The sequence below is a fragment of the Triticum aestivum genome, chromosome 7A (assembly GCF_018294505.1).
Source record: "Triticum aestivum cultivar Chinese Spring chromosome 7A, IWGSC CS RefSeq v2.1, whole genome shotgun sequence".
NCBI lineage: Eukaryota > Viridiplantae > Streptophyta > Magnoliopsida > Poales > Poaceae > Triticum > Triticum aestivum.
Window position 1 is genome coordinate 420361762 of NC_057812.1, and position 19167 is coordinate 420380928.

Genomic DNA, 19167 nt, shown 5'->3' on the forward strand with positions numbered 1-19167 from the left:
GCAGACCGGTGCTGAGACTGAGACCGGCGCTGAGACTCAGACCGGCATCGAGACTGGCGCTGAGACTGAGACCGGTGCTAAGACTGAGACCGGCGCTGAGACTCAAACCGTCATCGAGACCGGCGCTGAGACTGAGACCGGCGCTGCCTCGGGGAGCGGAGCCGGTGTAGAACAGAAAGCAAAGAGACAACGCCTTCCTAACAAACTCAAGACTACTCATCATCCTCTACCCCCGATTCTCCCACGCTCTTTACTTGGACTCGTCAAAGAACATTCACAAAAAGGATTACACCCACATCAAGGATGTTCTCGACAGTGCTATGTTTTACTACCAAGCAAGGGGTGGAGAGGTCAGGGACAAGAAGACAAGGGGCGGCAGGGCTGCCTTCGGCCATAAGACCGACTTCTGCTGCATCCAGCAACCGAACGATTCTCTTAATCACTACACCACAACACTGATGTAAGGACAGAAAAACTGCCGGGAGAAAGCACTTTCAAGGGCAGATAAACTGCCAGGACAGTGTTTCCCCCGGCAGATAGAACCGCCACGAGAACGGCTGCCGGGGATAACTTCTCCCGGCATATAATTTTTTGCCGGCAATTTCTTTGCCCTTGCCCGTCTATTTGCCGGCAGTTTGTTTTCTCCCGGCAGATTGGTCAAAGTACATGAGACATCAATTACCGGCAGTCCAACTGCCTGCAGAAGCTCGTTTACCCGGCAGTTTTTATGCCGGCACATAGATTTCACTACCAAATAGTTAAAGGCATCCCTAATGTAATATTCATTCATTATGTTCAAACAATCAGTACATATTACACAATTTATACATATGCTTCACTCAAAGTAACATGTCTCATCCATACACTTCAATCAAAGTAACATGTCTCATCCATACACTTCAATCAAAGTAACATGTCTCATTCATACACTTCACTCCAAAACCTTAAAGTCAATTCGATAAATTAACATAACAACCATATATATATAAGCAGGTCGTGCCACAAAAGGTACAATACATATATGTTTCTACATGTGTGCCACAAAAGAACATATGTTTCTGGGGTGCCACACAACCAAAATGAGCATATTGTGGCCTAACAACCGGCAAAATGAGCAGAGCAAGTGTATAGGTTCCACAAACAAAGCATAATCACTCTACCATATCTTCAACAGCTTAAAGATCTTCCGAATCTCCCAAATCTTCAGCAGCTTGAAGATCTTCGAAACCCCCATCAACTTCTGTAGGGAAACCTGCAACAAATAAGAAACTCAAAATGGAGCTCTCGTTTCAGATTTTAAATTAGCACATTAAAGATTTTGACATGCTGCAGTTTAACTCATCGGCATAAATAGAACTCTTCTAAATGTGCATCACTTCATCATCACTGCAAGCAATGTTACATTATTAGATCAAGCAGGAATTGTTTGAAGTACACATACAATATCTTCATGTGCAAATAAGGAAAACAGGAACCTGTACAATTGACTTGCAAAAGCAATGACTAAAACTGAGTTAAACATGTATAGCATCATCTCTGGAGTTAATTTAGTACTCTGAGTTCGAATAATTTTTTTTGCACTGAGTTAAACTCTACAAATAGGAAACACTCTATACAGTACTATTTTGAACAAATAGTCAAAGCTGTGTACAAATAGGCAAAACTCTGTACTATACACAATACAGTAGTGCAAGTAGGCAAAACTCTATACTATACAGAGTACAACAGTACAAATAGGCAAAACTCTGTGCAAATAGGCAGGGGCAGGCCCACATCAATTTTAAAAACTACGTATATATAGTGTATATCATATGTATATAGAAGAAAAAACTAATGAAATAACCGTTGGTTACTGATTTCTTTCTGTATCTCATGCATCTTAGCTTGTGTTTAATAGAATTCATTGAAGAGAATACCCTCTAACAGTGTAGCAAGCCAAAACTAATAGTAGAGTTTAACACTGAGTTCTAGCTCGAAGCCAAAAATCTGTCATGTGCAAATAGGCAAAACATGCTCAGTTCAAATCTTTCTTTTTCTTGCACTGAGATAAACATTTGTACAGAGTCTCCAGGAATGACAAGGTAATGCAGCACTGTACGCGTATACTGTGGGGTGAAAGGAAGCATCGAGGAACCGATTACTTGCGCCGACGGAACAGGTCAAGATTGCTGCTCTTGCCCACCTGCTCGGAAGTCGCTGGCAGCCGCCAAGCCACCCCGCCTCTCAGGTCAGGTCACTTCCCAAATTTATGAATTTCTTTACCCCATCAATATGTGCTTGTGTACTTCTAGCTTTATCCATCCTACTCTTGTCAATTCTTGACCAGTTTCACTAAAATTGCCTAACATGCGACAGAAAGTATACTTCTATTAAGGAAAAATGTAGTAACAAAATGCATATCACCCGTATCTAGTACAGGCAACAAGAAATACAATATGGAGAAGGAATGCCATCACACAACACAATATAATGAACTGAAACATGTCATTTCAGAAAATACAAAAACCAAAATAGCAGTAAGAATGTCATCATCTATACCATAAAAGCACAGCACCTGTTCTGTACACATATCGTATTTCACACAACACAAACAAAGATGGTTCTACTTTGGGGCATCAACTAAACAACTTAGTCAGGTGAACTAAACAGGTGGACTGAAGACTTAAAATGATTAGCTTTCTTCTCAAATTAAAATGAACTCCATAGCTCAACTCAACAACTTAGTCAGGTGTCAGCGAATCTAATTAAGCTATGCACTTATTAATCAACAATGGTCCTTGTCCTTCGATCTGAAGGGCTACTAACAGTACTAGTGTTCATCTATGTTTATTTTTTAGTTCCATTTTTAGAACCATTTCAGGACTATTACACTTTTACACATTTCGTAGCAGCACAAGCTAACAACTATATCAGATATTCCAAATTGCTGGCCTGCTCTTTTGGTGATGACAGTAGAACTAGCTCGGAAGAAAAAAGGCACAAAATATGAAATCTCACCTGACAAATAAAGGGGAAAAGGAGGCAGCGCTATTGATCCAGGGGAAGAACATTGCGGAGGGTAGATGCTCTGTTGCTTCATTGCAGAGGACATGGAGGATGTGGACCCGCAGGTGTCTGTATGTTTAGACAGTTCAATTCCAAAACTAGGATGTGTCTAACATGATTCAAAACCATACAATAAATGAGTGAATTAAAAACACGTGTTTGTGTTGATGCCTTCATGGCCATCAAACATAACTGTGTTACTATGTCGTAAAAAAAGTTGAATTTCACCAGAAGAGCTTGATTAGAGCTTACATGCACACAGTTTCACTTCCAATATGACACATCCTTCCACAATTCAATTTCAAGAGGAGTTGTAGCTATAAGGTGTCACAATTGCAGTCCCGCTGAATATAAACCTTATTGCTTCTTTCAAAGCAAGTAGCTTTTGCCAGCATATTTTCAGACTTCCAGTGTGTATATATGTATAATGTTAGATGATGAATATTTGCTAAGAAACAATGTGGCCAAATATAGGCACAAAAAAGCGAAGTGTCAGCTCTCCAAGCTCACGAACAGACAAAAGTTCAGAGGCCATGGTGGCTGGCTGTCCATGGTAGCAGGAACAAAATCGACCAAACAATAAGTTGGGAATAACTCCCATCAAACAAAAAAGAATAACAGCCTCACCTCCTCTGAGCAGCTGACAAATTCGACAGAAACCAAAAAAGATCTGAAGGAAGGCCACCTGTATCGGGTTTCCACCATGACGGATCTGAGCAGCGTGGTGTGCCGGCGTAGTGAAGAGCGGGCACAGCTCTCGCCGCTGGGTGGAGGAAGCAGTGGCGGGGATCCCGTCGGTCCTCGTCAGCGCCGAGCCGTGGAGGGCCGCGGAGAATCGGAGCGCGACAGCATGGTGGTGGCGCGACGACCCTGAGACAGTGGAGGAGCCAAGCAGCAACGGTTCCTCTAGCGCTTGTCATCGCCACGCTCGCAGGCCAATGGAGGAGGCTCAGATTTCTCCGTGGGGTCTGGTGCGGGAGAGGGGGGCGACATCGACGGATCGACCTCGACACACCGTCGGTGGTGTCGAAGGGAGGGAGCCGAGGATTCGACCTCGCATGACTATGGAAGGAGGCGACGTCGACCTCGACGCACCGGGCGCCATCGACACCGATGGGGGTCGTCGTCGGCGGTGGAGATCTAAGGCGGACGAGGACGGGGGCGGGGGCGGCGGCGTTGGTGTGGGAGAGGACAGTGTGGATGAGGGTTCGATTTGGGGAAGACCTATTTGGGGCGGCGGCTATTTGGTGCAAACTTTTCGCGGGCCTCTCGCGCGGTACGCGCGCAACTGGGCCAATTTCAGTCTCGCGCCCTACAGACACTCCGGCACATAGTGGGCCATAGTTTAGTTGTGACGGCAGACACTGTGTCCTTACAAACAAAAATCATTGCCGGCAGTTTGTGCGCCCTCGTTCCTACACTTCTGCCGGCAGTTTATTGCCCTTAAGTACTTCTACCGGCAGTAACGACATCCCTAGCAGATAGTTTGTCCTTAACCCACTATTTATCCCGGCAGTTAACTGCCCCTAATTAAGTGTTGTGGTGTAGTGAATGATGGATTCTATGTCCTACACCACATGCTGGAGTACAGACGGGATCACCAGAACCTTCGCATGTCACCTAGATCCGGCGATGCCCATATTTTACAATGGGCAAAGGACATAGGAGATATCGAGGATCATCGACTTCGAGCTGAGTTCTATAACATCCAACGCGAACTTGCCCAAATCATCATGAAGGAGGTCATCGGAAAAAGAGGGATGTTCTACGGAGAAGGACAAATGTCGCGGGAAGACGTCCGAACATGGATAGCCTCTCAGCGTCTCGACATGAAGCCTTTCACTAAGCTCAAGGACTATCTCCCTGACTTGGATGGATGGAACGACATGTTGGAGTGATTGTCGATATATGACAATGTGTCCGTTTAGTCCATACATTCTGTATGAAAAAACATTGAGTTATGCATGGTGAAACTTTATTTGTGATGTAATTAAACCGTCCTCCTCCTCGACTAGCGAAAATCACTCTAGTTAGGGCATTTTGGGGTACGATGAACTTTGTTATTTATGCTTATGATATGTTGTTTCTATTTTTGCCAAGTCTGTCTCTTTCTGTTGCTCAACTATATATGTTGCATATCATCGACTCATGTGACGATGCAGGTGCATAGATCATAGATGGCGAAGAAGTGCTACACCAGGAGTATATATACGACAAGTGGCCGGAGTGTCAGGCCCAGGTGTACTGGTTTCCGGTTTCCGAGCGACAGACAGTAGTTAGTTTAGGTTCACGCTAATGCGAGAGAGGGATACGAACTCATGTACACAAAGTGATAGCTCTTCTCGCATATATCATTGTTTAGATGGATGACGATGTATTTGCATGTAATCAAGACTTGTATTGCTATTTTCGAGATAATGACGAGAGACCACTTTGTGTTGGATGATGATTATGATGAGACTATTTGTATGTATATGCTATGATTATATCTGTGGTCTCGCAGGCATTTGTATGTGTATCATGATGACATTTGTATGTGCTAAAGATTCTTCTATAAAGCCTGTTCAAATACAAAACAAATATGCCGAAAAAAAACAAAAAACTACTAAAATTAGCAGTAGCGAGTGGAGAAAAGTTAGCAGCTGCGCGGTAGTAGCAGTAGCGCGCATGGAAGAAGCGTGATATAGCTATTAGCAGTAGTGAGCTTCCACTAAGTGTGCTGCTGCTACACTTGTGTAGCAGTAGCGCTGGTGAGCACGCGCTACTGCTATGTGTTAGCTGTAGCGCCTTATTAGTAGCGCCGGTCCGCGCGCTACTGATACACCTAAAACCCGCGCTGCTGCTAGCCTTTTCCCTAGTAGTGGGTGGCCGACGGCAATGCAGGGCGACGACGACGCGATGATAGCAGAGGAGTTGGATTTGGGGGAAGTGGTCGTGGAGAAGAAGAACCGCGCGGTTAAGTCAAAAATAGCAGTAGCGCGGTCCAGGAAAAGCGCTATTGCTACATCAGCTATAGCTAACTTAGCTATAGCGCTATCTGACAGAACGCGCTACTGCTACGCCTTTATCTTTATTTTTATTTATCATACCTTTTCCTTCATATTTTCATTTTTTTCCTTCCCCTTTTTCTATTTTCTTCCATTTTCATTTACTTTTCTATATGTTTTTCATTTGATTTTCCTTTCATTAGCAGTAGCGCTTTCTGCGTAAAACACACTACTACAACAACCTTAGCAGCAGCGTGCTTTGCTTTAGCTCGCTACTACTATTGGTAGCCTGGCGTGAACATTAGGGGAATTGTAGTTGCAGCGCTTCTTCGCTGAGACGCGCTACTATTATAAACTTAGTTGCAGCGCGTTTCTTTGCCACGTGCTAGTGGTAATTAGTAGTAGCGCTTATTTTTGTCCCGCGCTACTGGTAAGATTCTGTGTATAAGGTTTTCCCTCGTAGTGCGTGCATAGAGTTGTGTCGGTGGTCGATAGAACTTGAGGAAATATTTGTTTTACCTTTAGCTCCTCGTTGGGTTTGACACTCGTACTTATCGAAAGAGGCTACAAGTGATCCCCTATACTTGTGGGTTATCATGAACCACCATTAGTCATTAAATATCTAGGGACTCCAAACCTTGGGAAAATAACTTCCTTAAGCATTTTAATAGAGGTGTTGTGATCACCACAACTGGTTGGAATAGCTTCTACCCATTTAGTAACACAATCAACAATAACCAAAATATGTGTATACCCATTAGAGGAAGGAAAAGGTCCCATGTAATCAAATCCCCAAACATCACATGGTTCAACAGCAAGTGAATAATTCATAGGCATTTCTTGACGCTTACCGATATTACCTATTCTTTGGCATTCATCACAAGATAAGACAAACTTACGGGCATCCTTGAAGAGAGTATGTCAATAAAATCCAGATTGCAATACCTTGTGGGCAGTTCTATTGCCATAAGGTTCAGAGTGACATTTCCGTAGGATATGTCCCTATTCATGCTCAGGTACACAAGGTCTAATAATACCATCTACTCCTTCTTTATAAAGATGTGGGTCATCCCAAAAGTAGTGTCTTAAATCATAAAAGAATTTTTTTTTATTTTCTTGATATGTAAAACTAGGTGGTAAATATTTAGCAACAATGTAATTAGCATAGTCAGCATACCAAGGAGTGTTGTGAGCAACATTTATTGCAGCTAACTGCTCATTAGGAAAACAATCATCAATAGGTAGTGGGTCATAAGGCACATTTTTCAAGCCTAGACAAGTTATCAGCTCTTGGGTTATCAGCCCCTTTTCTATCAGTGAATTGTAAATCAAATTCTTGTAGCAAGAGAACCCGTCGAATAAGTCTAGGTTTAGCACCTTTCTTTTCCATAAGATATTTAATAGCAGCATGATCAGTGTGAACAATTACTTTTCAACAATGTAAGATCTAAATTTATCACAAGCAAACACCACTGCTAAGAATTCTTTTTCAGTAGTAGCATAATTTCAGTGAGCAATGTCTAGAGTTTTACTAGCATAATGAATAACATTCAGTTTCTTATCAACTCTTTGTCCTAGAACAGCACCAACATCATAATCAGTAGGATCACACATAATTTCGAAAGGCAATTTCCAATCAGGTAGTTGAACAATAGGTGCAGAAATTAAGGCTTTCTTGAGTGTTTCAAAGGCTTCTAAACAATCATCATCAAAAACAAAAGGAATGTCCTTTTGCAAAAGCTTCGTGAGAGGCCTAGAGATTTTATAAAAATCTTTGATAAATCTCCTATAGAAACCAGCATGACCATGGAAACTACGAATACCTTTGATATCTTTAGGACATGGCATTTTCTCAATTACATCAATATTAGCTTTGTCCACTTCAATACCTCATTCAGAAATTTTATGACCCAGGACAATGCCTTCATTAACCATAAAGTGGCACTTTTCCCAATTCAAGACAAGATTTGTTTGCTCGCATCTCTGCAAAACTCGGTCAAGATTGCTTAAACAATCATCAAAAGACTTCCCATAAACAGAGAAATCATCCATGAAAACCTCAACAATCTTTTCACAAAAGTCAGAGAATATAGTAGTCATACATCTTTGAAAGGTAGCGGGTGCATTACATAAACAAAAAGGCATACGTCTATAAGCATAAGTTCCAAAGGGACAAGTGAAAGTGGTCTTTTCTTGGTCAGGTTGAGAAACAGGTATTTGTGATAAACCAGAATATCCATCAAGGAAGCAAAAATGTGTGTGCTTAGATAATCTTTCTAGCATCTGACCAATAAAAGGCAGATGGTAATGATCTTTTCTAGTTGCTTTGTTTAATTTTCTAAAATCAATTACCATTCTATAACCTGTAACAACTCTTTGCGGAATAAGTTCATTCTTATGATTAGGAACAACAGTAATACTTCCCTTTTTGTGGACACAATGAACATGACTTACCCATCTACTATCAGCTATGGGATAGATTATACCTGCTTCCAGAAGTTTTAAGATTTCCGTTCTTACCACTTCTTTCATCTTCGGATTTAACCGACGTTGGTGATCAACAACGGGTTTAGCATCAGGTTCCATATTAATTTTGTGCTGACATAGAGTGGGACTAATGCCCTTTAAATCATCAAGGCTATATCCAATAGCAGCTCGGTGCTTCCTTAGAACTTTCAATAATCTTTCTTGTTCATGTTTTGAAAGGTTAGCACTAATAATAACAGGATATATCTTCTTTTTATCAAGATAAACATATTTCAAAGTGTCTGGAAATTGCTTTAATTCAAACACATGATCACCTTTAGGTGGAGGAGGATCTCCTAGAGTTTCAATGGGCAAATTGTGTTTAAGCAGAGGACGTTGTTCAAAGAAAATCTTATCTATTTTATTTCTTTCATGCATCTGTAAATCATTTTCATGGTCCAGCAAATATTGTTCTAGTGGATCAGTAGGAGACACAACAATAGAAGCAAGACCAATTAATTCATCTTTTCTAGGAAATTCTTTTTCATGAAGTTTTCTACTAAACTTGGAAAAATTAAACTCATGAGACTCATCACCAAAACTAACACCGATAGTTTGTTTCTCGTAGTCTATTCTAGAATTAACGGTGTTCAAGAAAGGTCTACCAAAGATAATGGGACAAAAGTGATCTTGTGGGGAACCAAGAACAAGAAAATTAGTAGGGTATTTTATTTTCCCACACAAGACTTCAACATCTCTAACAATCCCAATTGGTGATATAGTGTCTCTATTAGCAAGTTTGATAGTAACATCTATGTCTTCTATCTCTGCGGGTGCTATGCCATTCATAATTTCTTGATATAAGGAATAAAGGATAGCACTTAATCTAGCACCTATGTCACATAAACCATGATGACAGTGATCCCCTATTTTAACTGAGACAATGGGCATGCCAATAACAGGTCTATGTTTATCCTTTTTATCAGGTTTGGCAATTCTAGCAACTTCTTCACAGAAGGAAATAACATGCCCATCTACATTTTCTTCCAAGAGATCTTTAACGATAGCAATACTAGGTTCTACTTTAATTTGTTCATCCGATTTAGGTGTTCTAATATAGCTTTTGTTGACCACAGTTGAAACTTTGGCATGTTCCTTTATCCTAACAGGGAAAGGTGGTTTCTCAATATAAGTAGTAGGAACAACTGGGTCTACATTATAAATTATAGTTTCTTCTTTAACTGGTACCAGTTCTTTAGTTTCTTCTTTAATAGGTGGATGATATTTAAACCACTTGTCTTTAGGGAGATCAATATGAGTAGCAAATGATTCACAAAAGGAGGCTACTATCTCAGAGTCAAGTCCATATTTAGTGCTAAACTTTTGACAAGCATCAGTATCCATAAAAGATTTAACACAATCATATTTAAGTTTAATACTTGCCTCTTTACCTTTGTCGAGTTCCCAATCTTCAGAGTTGCGTTTAATTCTTTCCAAAAGATCCCACCAGAATTCAATAGTCTTCTTCATAAAAGAACAAGGACAAGAAGTATCAAGCATGGTTTGATCATTACAAGAAAGCCGAGCATAAAATTTTTGGATAATAATTTCTCTTGAGAGCTCATGATTGGGGAATGAGTATAACATTGACTTCAGCCTCCCCCAAGCTAGAGTGATACTTTCTCCTTCACGAGGCCAAAAATTATATATATATATATATATATATATATATATATATAATTCCGATCACGATGAACTAGATTTGTAGGATAATTTTTTTGATGGAACTCCAATTTCAATCGATTCCAATTCCAGGATCAAATATCATCGCATAGAATATACCATGCCAATGCTTTTCCATTCAAAGATAAAGGGAAAACCTTCTTCATTACTTCATCTCCGGGTAAACCTGCAAGCTTGAACAATCCACATACATCAAGTGCATATCAGGATGTTCGGTTCCGTCTCCTGCATAAGGATTAGCTAGCAGTTGTTCTATCATAACTGAAGGAATTTCATATTCAATATTTTTAGTAGGTGATGTAGGTTGAGGGGTAGCTAATTGTGGTTCTGGTCGAGGTGAAGATACCCCGAACAAACCCCTCAAAGTATTATTTTCCATAGTATCCAGTGATAGTAAATTTCAGCACACTATATAAATGTTACCTTAACAAATTCCACTTACCAAAGACGCTTCACTCACCGGCAACGGCGCCAGAAAATACCCTTGATGACCCACAAGTATATGGGATCAATTGTAGCTCTTTTTGATAAGTAAGTGTGTCGAACCCAACGAGGAGCAGAAGGAAATGACAAGTGGTTTTCAGCAAGGTAATGTCTGCAAGTGCTAAAATTGTAAGTAACAGAGTAGTTTGATGGCAAGATAATTTGTAATGAGCGAGTAACGATAACAGTAGCAAAAGTGCAGAAAGGTAGCCCAATCCTTTTGAGGCAAAGGACATGCCAAAACAGTCTCTTATGATAAGCAAAGCGTTCTTGAGGGTACACAGGATTTTCATCTAGTTACTTTCACCTTGTTGGCTTGATTCGTGTTCGCTACTTTGATAATTTGATATGTGGGTGGACCAGTGCTTAGGTGCTGTTCTTACTTGAACAAACCTCCTACTTATGATTAACCCTCCTGCAAGCATCCGCAACTATGAGAAAAGTATTAAGAATAAATTATACCCTAAACTTTTGGATCCAATCGGTCCCTTACGGAATAACGCATAAACTGGGGTTTAAGCTTCTATCACTCTCGCAACCCATCATCTAATTTCTACTCCACAATGCATTCCCTTAGGTCCAAATATGGTGAAGTGTCATGTAGTCGACGTTCACATGACACCACTAAGGGAATCACAACATACATACTATCAAAATATCGAACACATATCAAGTTCACATGATTACTTGCAACATGATTTCTCCCGTGACCTCAAGAACAAAAGTAACTACTCACAAATGATAATCATGCTCAAGATGAGAGGCGTATTAAATAGCATATTTGATCTGAACATATAATCTTCCACCAAATAAACTGTATAGTAATCAACTATAAGATATAATCAATACTACTAGTCACCCACAAGCACCAATATACAGTTCTGGTAACAAGATGGAACATAAGAGATGAACTAGGGTTTGATATGAGATGGTGTTGTTGAAGATGTTGATCGAGATTGCCCTCCCCAAGATGGGAAAGTTGTTAGTGATGATGATGACGATGATTTCCTCCTCTGGGAGGGAAGTTCCCCCGGCCGAATCGCTCCGCCGGAGGGCAAAAGTGCTCCTGCCCAAGTTCCGCCTCAAGATGGTGGCCCTCTGTCTCGAAAGTCCTCTCCCTATTTTTTTTTCTAGGTCAAAATTACTTATATACCAGAAGATGGGCACCGGAGGTGGGCCTGGGTGAGCATAACCCACCAGGGCGCGCCTAGGCTCCCTGGCGTGCCTAGGTGGGTTGTGCCCACCTGCTGGCCCCCCTCTGGTACTTATTTGCTCCAATATTCTTCATATATTCCATAAAAATTCTCCGCAAAGTTTCAGCTTGTTTGGAGTTGTGGAAAATAGGTAGCCTGGCGTAACTTTTCCAGGTCCAGATTTCCAGCTGCCGGAATTCTCCCTCTTTGTGTATACCTTGCATATTATGAGAGAAAAGGCATTAGAATTACTCCAAAAAGCATTATTGTGGATAAAAACATCATAAATAACAGTAGGAAAACATGATGCAAAATGGATGTATTAGTAGCTGTGTGAAATGATGGTAGGAATGGCAGAAGTCTGTCGCAGAGGCTCACTGGTAGGCGAGACAGATTTGACAGCACCCTGCCTCGCTCCCATTGGTCCATATTAATTGCACGCCCAAGCCGCTGGCCATAATAGGCGGCCGCACCACTGTTCCATAATAGTCACCAACGTCTCGACTCTGGAGTGTATGAGGATGCCGCTGAAGCGCACCATCGGAGGGAGTGGCGACGCCGGGGCTGGTGAAGCACCCGCGCAACGCGTGAAGCTGGGCACAGAGGTTGCCATCGCCGCAGACGAGGTCTCGTGCGGGCAGCAACACGACCTTGACTACGCCGGCACCATCGTGCCCCCCTGCCGGAGGCGGAGTTTAATAGTAACTCCGGCAACGACTGCGACTCCGATGGAAAACCGGTTAGTCGTCTATATACCTATTTGTGCGGCAAACATATCATGTGTTTTCTCTGGTTACTCCGCCCTCTATAATTTTTCTGGAATACAAATCCTATGGTTATGTTCTCTCGGTCCATGAAATCAGAGTAACTAAGACCCGTTAGATGCACATAGTGTATTGATTTTTTGAATGTTATCCGTATAGAGTTAGTGATCAATTGTTTGTTCTGTACACATGATTTTTTGATAATAATCCAACTAGGGATAGCTTGCGTGCTAATAATTCGTGGCCACATCTTGAGAATTGATTTTGAATGTCCTACATATATGTTTGTGCCTTTTTTCTTCTAGATATTGAGAATTGATTTTGAATGTCCTACATGTATGTTTATGCCATTTTTTTCTTTCCGATTGGTATGTACGCAGATGAAGCTCTCACCAGCGCCGCCACCGGATGTATATCTTGGACCCCGGCTGTGCGGCCAAAAGCGCCCCTGGACCTGATGAACCAGTAGAATCTCCGGCGGACCGCATCAGCGGTCTTCCGGATGGCATCCTTGGGGAGATCATCTCCCTTCTCCCCACCAAGGATGGCTGCCGCACACAATTCCTAGCATCTCGATGGCGCACTCTGTGGCGTACCACGCCTCTTAATCTCGACTGTCGTCAGCTATCTGTCGATTATGATTATGAACTCCCCGGAGCCATCATCTCCTCCCACAAGGGCTCCGTTCAACGCATTTGCATCCCAGCATGCTACCTGCTGGACATACCCTGCACGGTGGCTGCCTGGCTGACATCCTGTCAATTTGATAAACTCCAGCAGCTTGAATTCTACCATGACTATGTATGTAACATACCACGAACCGATGTATCAGTGCCCTCACCACCGATCAACATCTCGTGGTTTTCCTCCTCTCTCCACACTGCCACCTTATCCCAGTGCCATCTAGAATACAATCTGGTACAAAAGCTTTGACTCCAGTACTAAAAAAACTTACGCTTGTGGTGGTTGATCTGTCGGAGGCCGCACTGCACAGCATCATCCACTCCAACTGCCCTGCCCTGGAGCGCTTGCTGCTTGTTTTTGGAATGGAAATTTGTATCTGTTGTGTCAAAATAAAGTCGCCCCACCTTGTAAGCATGGGAATTTGTTTTTTTGGACATGATCTCATCATCGAAGATGCCCCTTCACTTTAAAGGTTGCTCCTTGATTGTGGTATAGTACCTTCGCAAATAAATGTAGTCTCTGCGCCTAAACTGGAGACCTTGGGTGCAATTCGTGATCCTTTTAGATGGTCAAGAAGGTGTTTGGCTCCACACCTATTGAGGTACTATATAATTCACGTAAACATTTGTTATCTTCTTTTTTTCATTTCTCCGCATAAGTATCATCTTGGAGTACACTTTTGGTACTAATATTATGTTCTATGCTCAATGAAGAGCTTGTCCATCCTATCAGTGATGGTGAATTCTGTCAAGACCTTACATATCAGTATGTGGTGTTTTGATCTCAACACGATTATTGGCTTGCTGCAATGCTTTCCATGTCTAGAGAATTTGTATATAAAGGTGATGATTTCACGCACATTGAAAGCCCATATATAACATACTATAATTAATCATTCATCTATCACTATTTCAACATAATCTTTTTTAGACATTAAGTGTTTTCAATCTTCATCTCTATTTAGGCACTAACACATGGAGAAACAAATATAACCAATCGATGGTTCAAGAAGCACCGGGATTTTTTCAGATCTCATGACATTCGTTTGAAGACAGTAACGCTGGAAGGATATGCATCCAACAATGCAAACACTAGCTTTGTCACATTCTTCATGTTGAATGCGAGGGCACTATTGTCCATGAGGATTAAGTTTTTCGACAAGAAATTTCTTATGGCTGCAAGTGTTGAATAGCATAAAAAGAAGTTTCATGTGGACAAAAGGGCTTCTGAACATGCTCGGCTTCTATTTACAACAACTTGTTATCATGTACCAGTAGAATTTCTAGTCCAGGATCTTGATTTTATGGATCAGACCGATCCATTTGATTGTGACTGCCAAAAACTTTGGTTGAGTTAGTTGTTATTGTCCTGTTCAATCTGGATTTTGTGTAAACCTGATGAGCAATTAATCATCGTGCTTTTGTACCTTTCTGTAAGCTGGGGTTAGATATTGCTGCCCTTTTCAACTCGGCTTTGACCCATATTTTCTTTCATACTAGGCCAATGGCTTGCCATTTCTTTAATTAAGACATAAATATTATAAGCATTCACAACATAGGGAAAGAACCTCGCTCTCGTGGGATCCTTGAGATCTTTGTTCATTATAGAACCACAAGTTCTTAGCGCCACCAGCACCCACAAACTAATTTTCAGCTAGCACACCAAATGGGTTGTAATTCTTTATAAGAAAAGCTACATGGTAGTGACAAATTTGGATTTGTCATTTGGGACCCATGATGGAAAAGCCTATCCAGGGCAGTTTGACTCGACAGTAAACATTGAGAAACCTAGTTTTAAAATTACTGTAAATCCAAAACTCACCTCAAAATCATGAAACTTGGCATGGTGTTATGACATAGCACCAACATGCTGTGGTAAAAAAATAGTGCAATTTGGGACAAGTTTTGGTAGAAACTTCTTACAAACCGGAGCTTTGTTGGGGAACGTAGTAATTCAAAAAAAATTCCTACGATCACGCAAGATCTAACTAGGAGATGCATAGCAATGAGAGGGGAGAGTGTGTCCAAGTACCCTCGTAGACCGAAAGCGGAAGCGTTTAGTAACGTGGTTGATGTAGTCGAACGTCTTCACTATCCAACCGATCCTAGCACTGAACGTATGGCACCTCCGTGTTCAGCACACATTCAGCACAACGACGTCCCTCGAGCTCTTGATCCAGTTGAGGATGAGGGAGAGTTCCGTCAGCACGACGGCGTGGCAATGGTGATGATAAAGTTACCGGCGCAGGGCTCACCTAAGCACTACGATGATATGACCGAGGTGGTAAACTATGGAGGGGGCACCGCACATGGCTAAGGGATGTCTGTTGTGCCTTTGGGGTGCCCCCCGCCTCCGTATATAAAGGGGGAGTAGGAGGAGGTGGCCGGCCTAGGGAGCGCGCCATAAGGGGCGAGTCCTACTTGGAGTCCTAGTCCAAGTAGGATTCTGCCCCCCCTCCTTCCTTCCACCGGAGAGGGAAAAGGGGAAGGGGGAGAGAGGGAGAAGGAAAGAGGGGGGCGGCCCCCTTGTCGGTGTCAAAACTAGCGGATCTCGGGTAGGGGGTCCCGAACTGTGCGTCTAAGGTTGATGGTAACAGGAGACAAGGGACACGATGTTTACCCAAGTTCGGGCCCTCTCTATCGTGGTAATACCCTACTCCCTACTTGATTGATATTGATGAGTATGAGTATTACAAGAGTTGATCTACCACGAGATTGTAATGGCTAAACCCTAGAAGTCTAGCCTGTATGACTACGGTATTGAGTATATCCTTTCCGGACTACACCCTCCGATTTATATAGACACCGGGGGGATCTAGGGTTACTTAGAGTCGGTTACATAAGATGGAATCTTCATAGTTGTTCGCCAAGCTTGTCGTCCACACCAAGGAGAGTCTTATTCGGACACGGGTACACTCTTCGGTCTTCATATCTTCACAGCCCATCAGTCTGGCCCATAGATAACAGGTTGGACGCTTGAGGACCCCTTAGTCCAGGACTCCCTCAGTAGCCCCCGAACCAGTCTTCAATAGCAAAGTGTTCGGCACACGGATTATCTTCGGTATTGCAAGGCAGGTTCCTCCTTTAATGATTTCCAGGTAGAGTATTCGTCCGTTGATTTGATGTCTCCCCTCGGCTTCTGTGTGTTTAATGTCCTTGTTTTCCACATGTGGAGCGAATGCGGACAGTCGGGGTATTTTTTGCAAATAACACCTCAATCCTGTAGGGAAGAGCATCTATTTAAACAGATTGGATCTCAGATCCTTTCGGCACCAAGCGGAGAAAATCCTCAGAGACCGCAAGGCAAGACCATTCCAACATTGCCAACAATCCCAGCTCCTCTTCCCGTTCCAACCCAGAGAGAGGTGAGTGGGGGAGGTGCTCTGTGTCCCATAGTCGATTGGCGAAGCTGCAAACACAGGGATTTCTCCCTCCAGCAGATCTAGTCCCTGTTCGAGCAGGGTTGGCCTCCTTCAACGGCAAAACCCAGGCAGAGGATTTTCCCAATCCGTCTGCGGGAGAACGGGTGTGCTTCGTCCCCCATCAACTAAGGGGAGTGGGGTTTCCAATTCACACATTCCTCTAAGGACTACTGGTGTACTATGGCCTCCAGCTGCACAACTTTACCCCCGGCTCCATCCTCCACATTGCGGGTTATGTCGCCCTATGTGAACTATTCCTGGGCTGCGAGGCCCATTTCGAATTACGGAGAAGACTGTTCTACCTCGTCCCTCGCAATCAAGGTGGATCAATCTTTGAAGTGGGAGGAGCCGAAGTGTGGCGCATCACCGGGATCTGATACCTGTCCGGCACGCCGAAGAAAGCTCCCGAAGAGTGGCCTTCCGAATGGTTGTACATCGACGATGTCGCTCTACCCAACCCCGTCCGCATAGCCCCCCCCCCCCCGAGTTTTCAAATGCTCCGCTGAAGAAGCGCCATAGTTGGCGTCCTCGGAGCCTCGAGGAAGAAGATAGCGCGAAGGTCAGCTTGCTACTGGGCAAGATCAAAACGCTTGCCCAGTCCGGGCTGTCAATCGTCGAGGTGATGGCGATTTCTATAACGCGGGGGGTCCAGCCACTCCAATACTGAGGACTGCCCATGTGGCATTATAACGGAGAAGACGATGCCTCACATTACGGCCGAAAGGGCACGAAGACCCCCGCTGCTCTAGCCAAGATTCTGGCCGAGCTGTATAAAGGGGAGAACAAGGAGTTCAGCTGTCTCCAACATCAAGACAAACTTTCTATGTACAATCCTCCCAGCTGGGTAAAGGTTCAGCCCCACTTATTTTATCCTGTCCCTAGATCATTTGTTGACAGGCACCATCTTATTTGCTCCTAATAGGAATGGCGAAAGGCTATCGAGGGGATCTATGACCATGCCCCTCAGGCGGAGAATCGCAACCGGGACCTTGACACCGAATATGAAGAAGATCCGGACATATTCGTGGAGCTTGAGGAGGGGACATTCTATCAGATGAGCTACGACGGTACATATGTACCCATTATCGCCGATTACCCAAGCCTCCTTCCAGCTTCACACGTAAGTAATCCAAAAACACCTTATCCAAAAGAGACATCTCCTTTCCTTCTCACCCACCGCACTATCCTGTGCTAAAAAAACGGGAAGGGTTTGGCGTGCCGTACCGCTCCAGGGGTATTGCCGAAGAGAACGTCCCCCACACCAGGCGAGCCTCCCAAGAGGAAAGCAAATGAAGACACAGCCGGGCCTTCATCGTAGAGGTATGAATTTGCCAATGTGCACCTGGGCAATCATGTCCAACCGTGACCTTCTCGTTTTCCATGTGTCGGGAGAAAGGTGCACCGGACTATATCCGGAGGTTCGAGCAGCCGTACTTCCCATAGCCAGGATTCAAATCCTACCGTGAAGACGGGGGCCGATGGGGGGCTGACGCCAGACTGTCCTCCAGCCGAGGACTCGGATCATGTATCCGTCACCAACTCGGAAGTGGAGAGTGCCATGAATCATCGATGCCACCGGGCCATTTTACAAGACCGTGGTTTTCTAGGAGTCGTTTAACGCTTTCAGCTCGACCGATGCATACATCCGAGCTGCTCAAGATGGGCTTAACAGGGCCACAAGGCAGCACTTGAAAGATGTGCAGGTAAATTTGTTTTGTCTGACTATGATAACCATATGCCAGTAGCCCCCGAGACTTAAAGGAGTTGAAACAACCGATTTAAGGATCAATGTACAACCAGGTGCTTACGGAGAAGAACACCCAGCTATCTCAGGAACTGTAAAAGTGTCAGCGGTGGCTGCTTGCTGCCAATGCCAAACTGGACAAATACAAGGCATCTCTCGGTAATATTTTGCTCTATCGAGAATTCATAATGATACACTGATAGTGTGAATCTGGGTGCTTATCTTTGTGTTCAGTTGTTAGACCAATTACAAGAGCAGCTGAACGCCGCTCGAAGCAAAGAACACGGAGCCAAAAAGCTACTAGCAGCGGGCGAGCGTGTATTGACAAAAGTCGTTCAAGAGAAAAAGTAACTCCAGGATTCAAACACCAAACTGGGCGAAGAACTGAAGATGTTCGAGCTCAGCTAGCGGACTCTGTGAAGGAGAACAAGAAGCTGTGAGGCGGCATATTCCATATGTGGCCGCTTTTATCTTATAACATTTTGGAGGTAACAGGAGCTGATACAGCCGTAATTGCAGGTATATTGGCAAACCGCCCCGAAGAGGAGGTGTCCGGATCATCAAGTGATCTTCTGCAAGGGATGTCGCAATTGCACGAGCAAGCTCGGCAGGCGATGCGGAGTGTAGCCAAGTCCTT

General features: G+C 43.4%; 1 protein-coding gene across 1 annotated transcript in view; it reads right to left on the bottom strand.

The window, feature by feature from the left end:
* Positions 1-963: 963 nt before the first annotated feature.
* LOC123153368 (uncharacterized) overlaps positions 964-19167 on the bottom strand; it is a 58632-nt gene continuing 40428 nt past the window's right edge. Inside the window, exons 2-4 of the mRNA XM_044572522.1 lie at positions 3731-4357; positions 2998-3114; positions 964-1252 (exon numbers count right to left, since the gene is read on the bottom strand). Coding sequence (XP_044428457.1) covers positions 1176-1252; positions 2998-3114; positions 3731-4357 — 821 coding nt within the window. The 3' untranslated portion in view covers positions 964-1175. The remainder of the gene's footprint in view (positions 1253-2997; positions 3115-3730; positions 4358-19167) is intronic.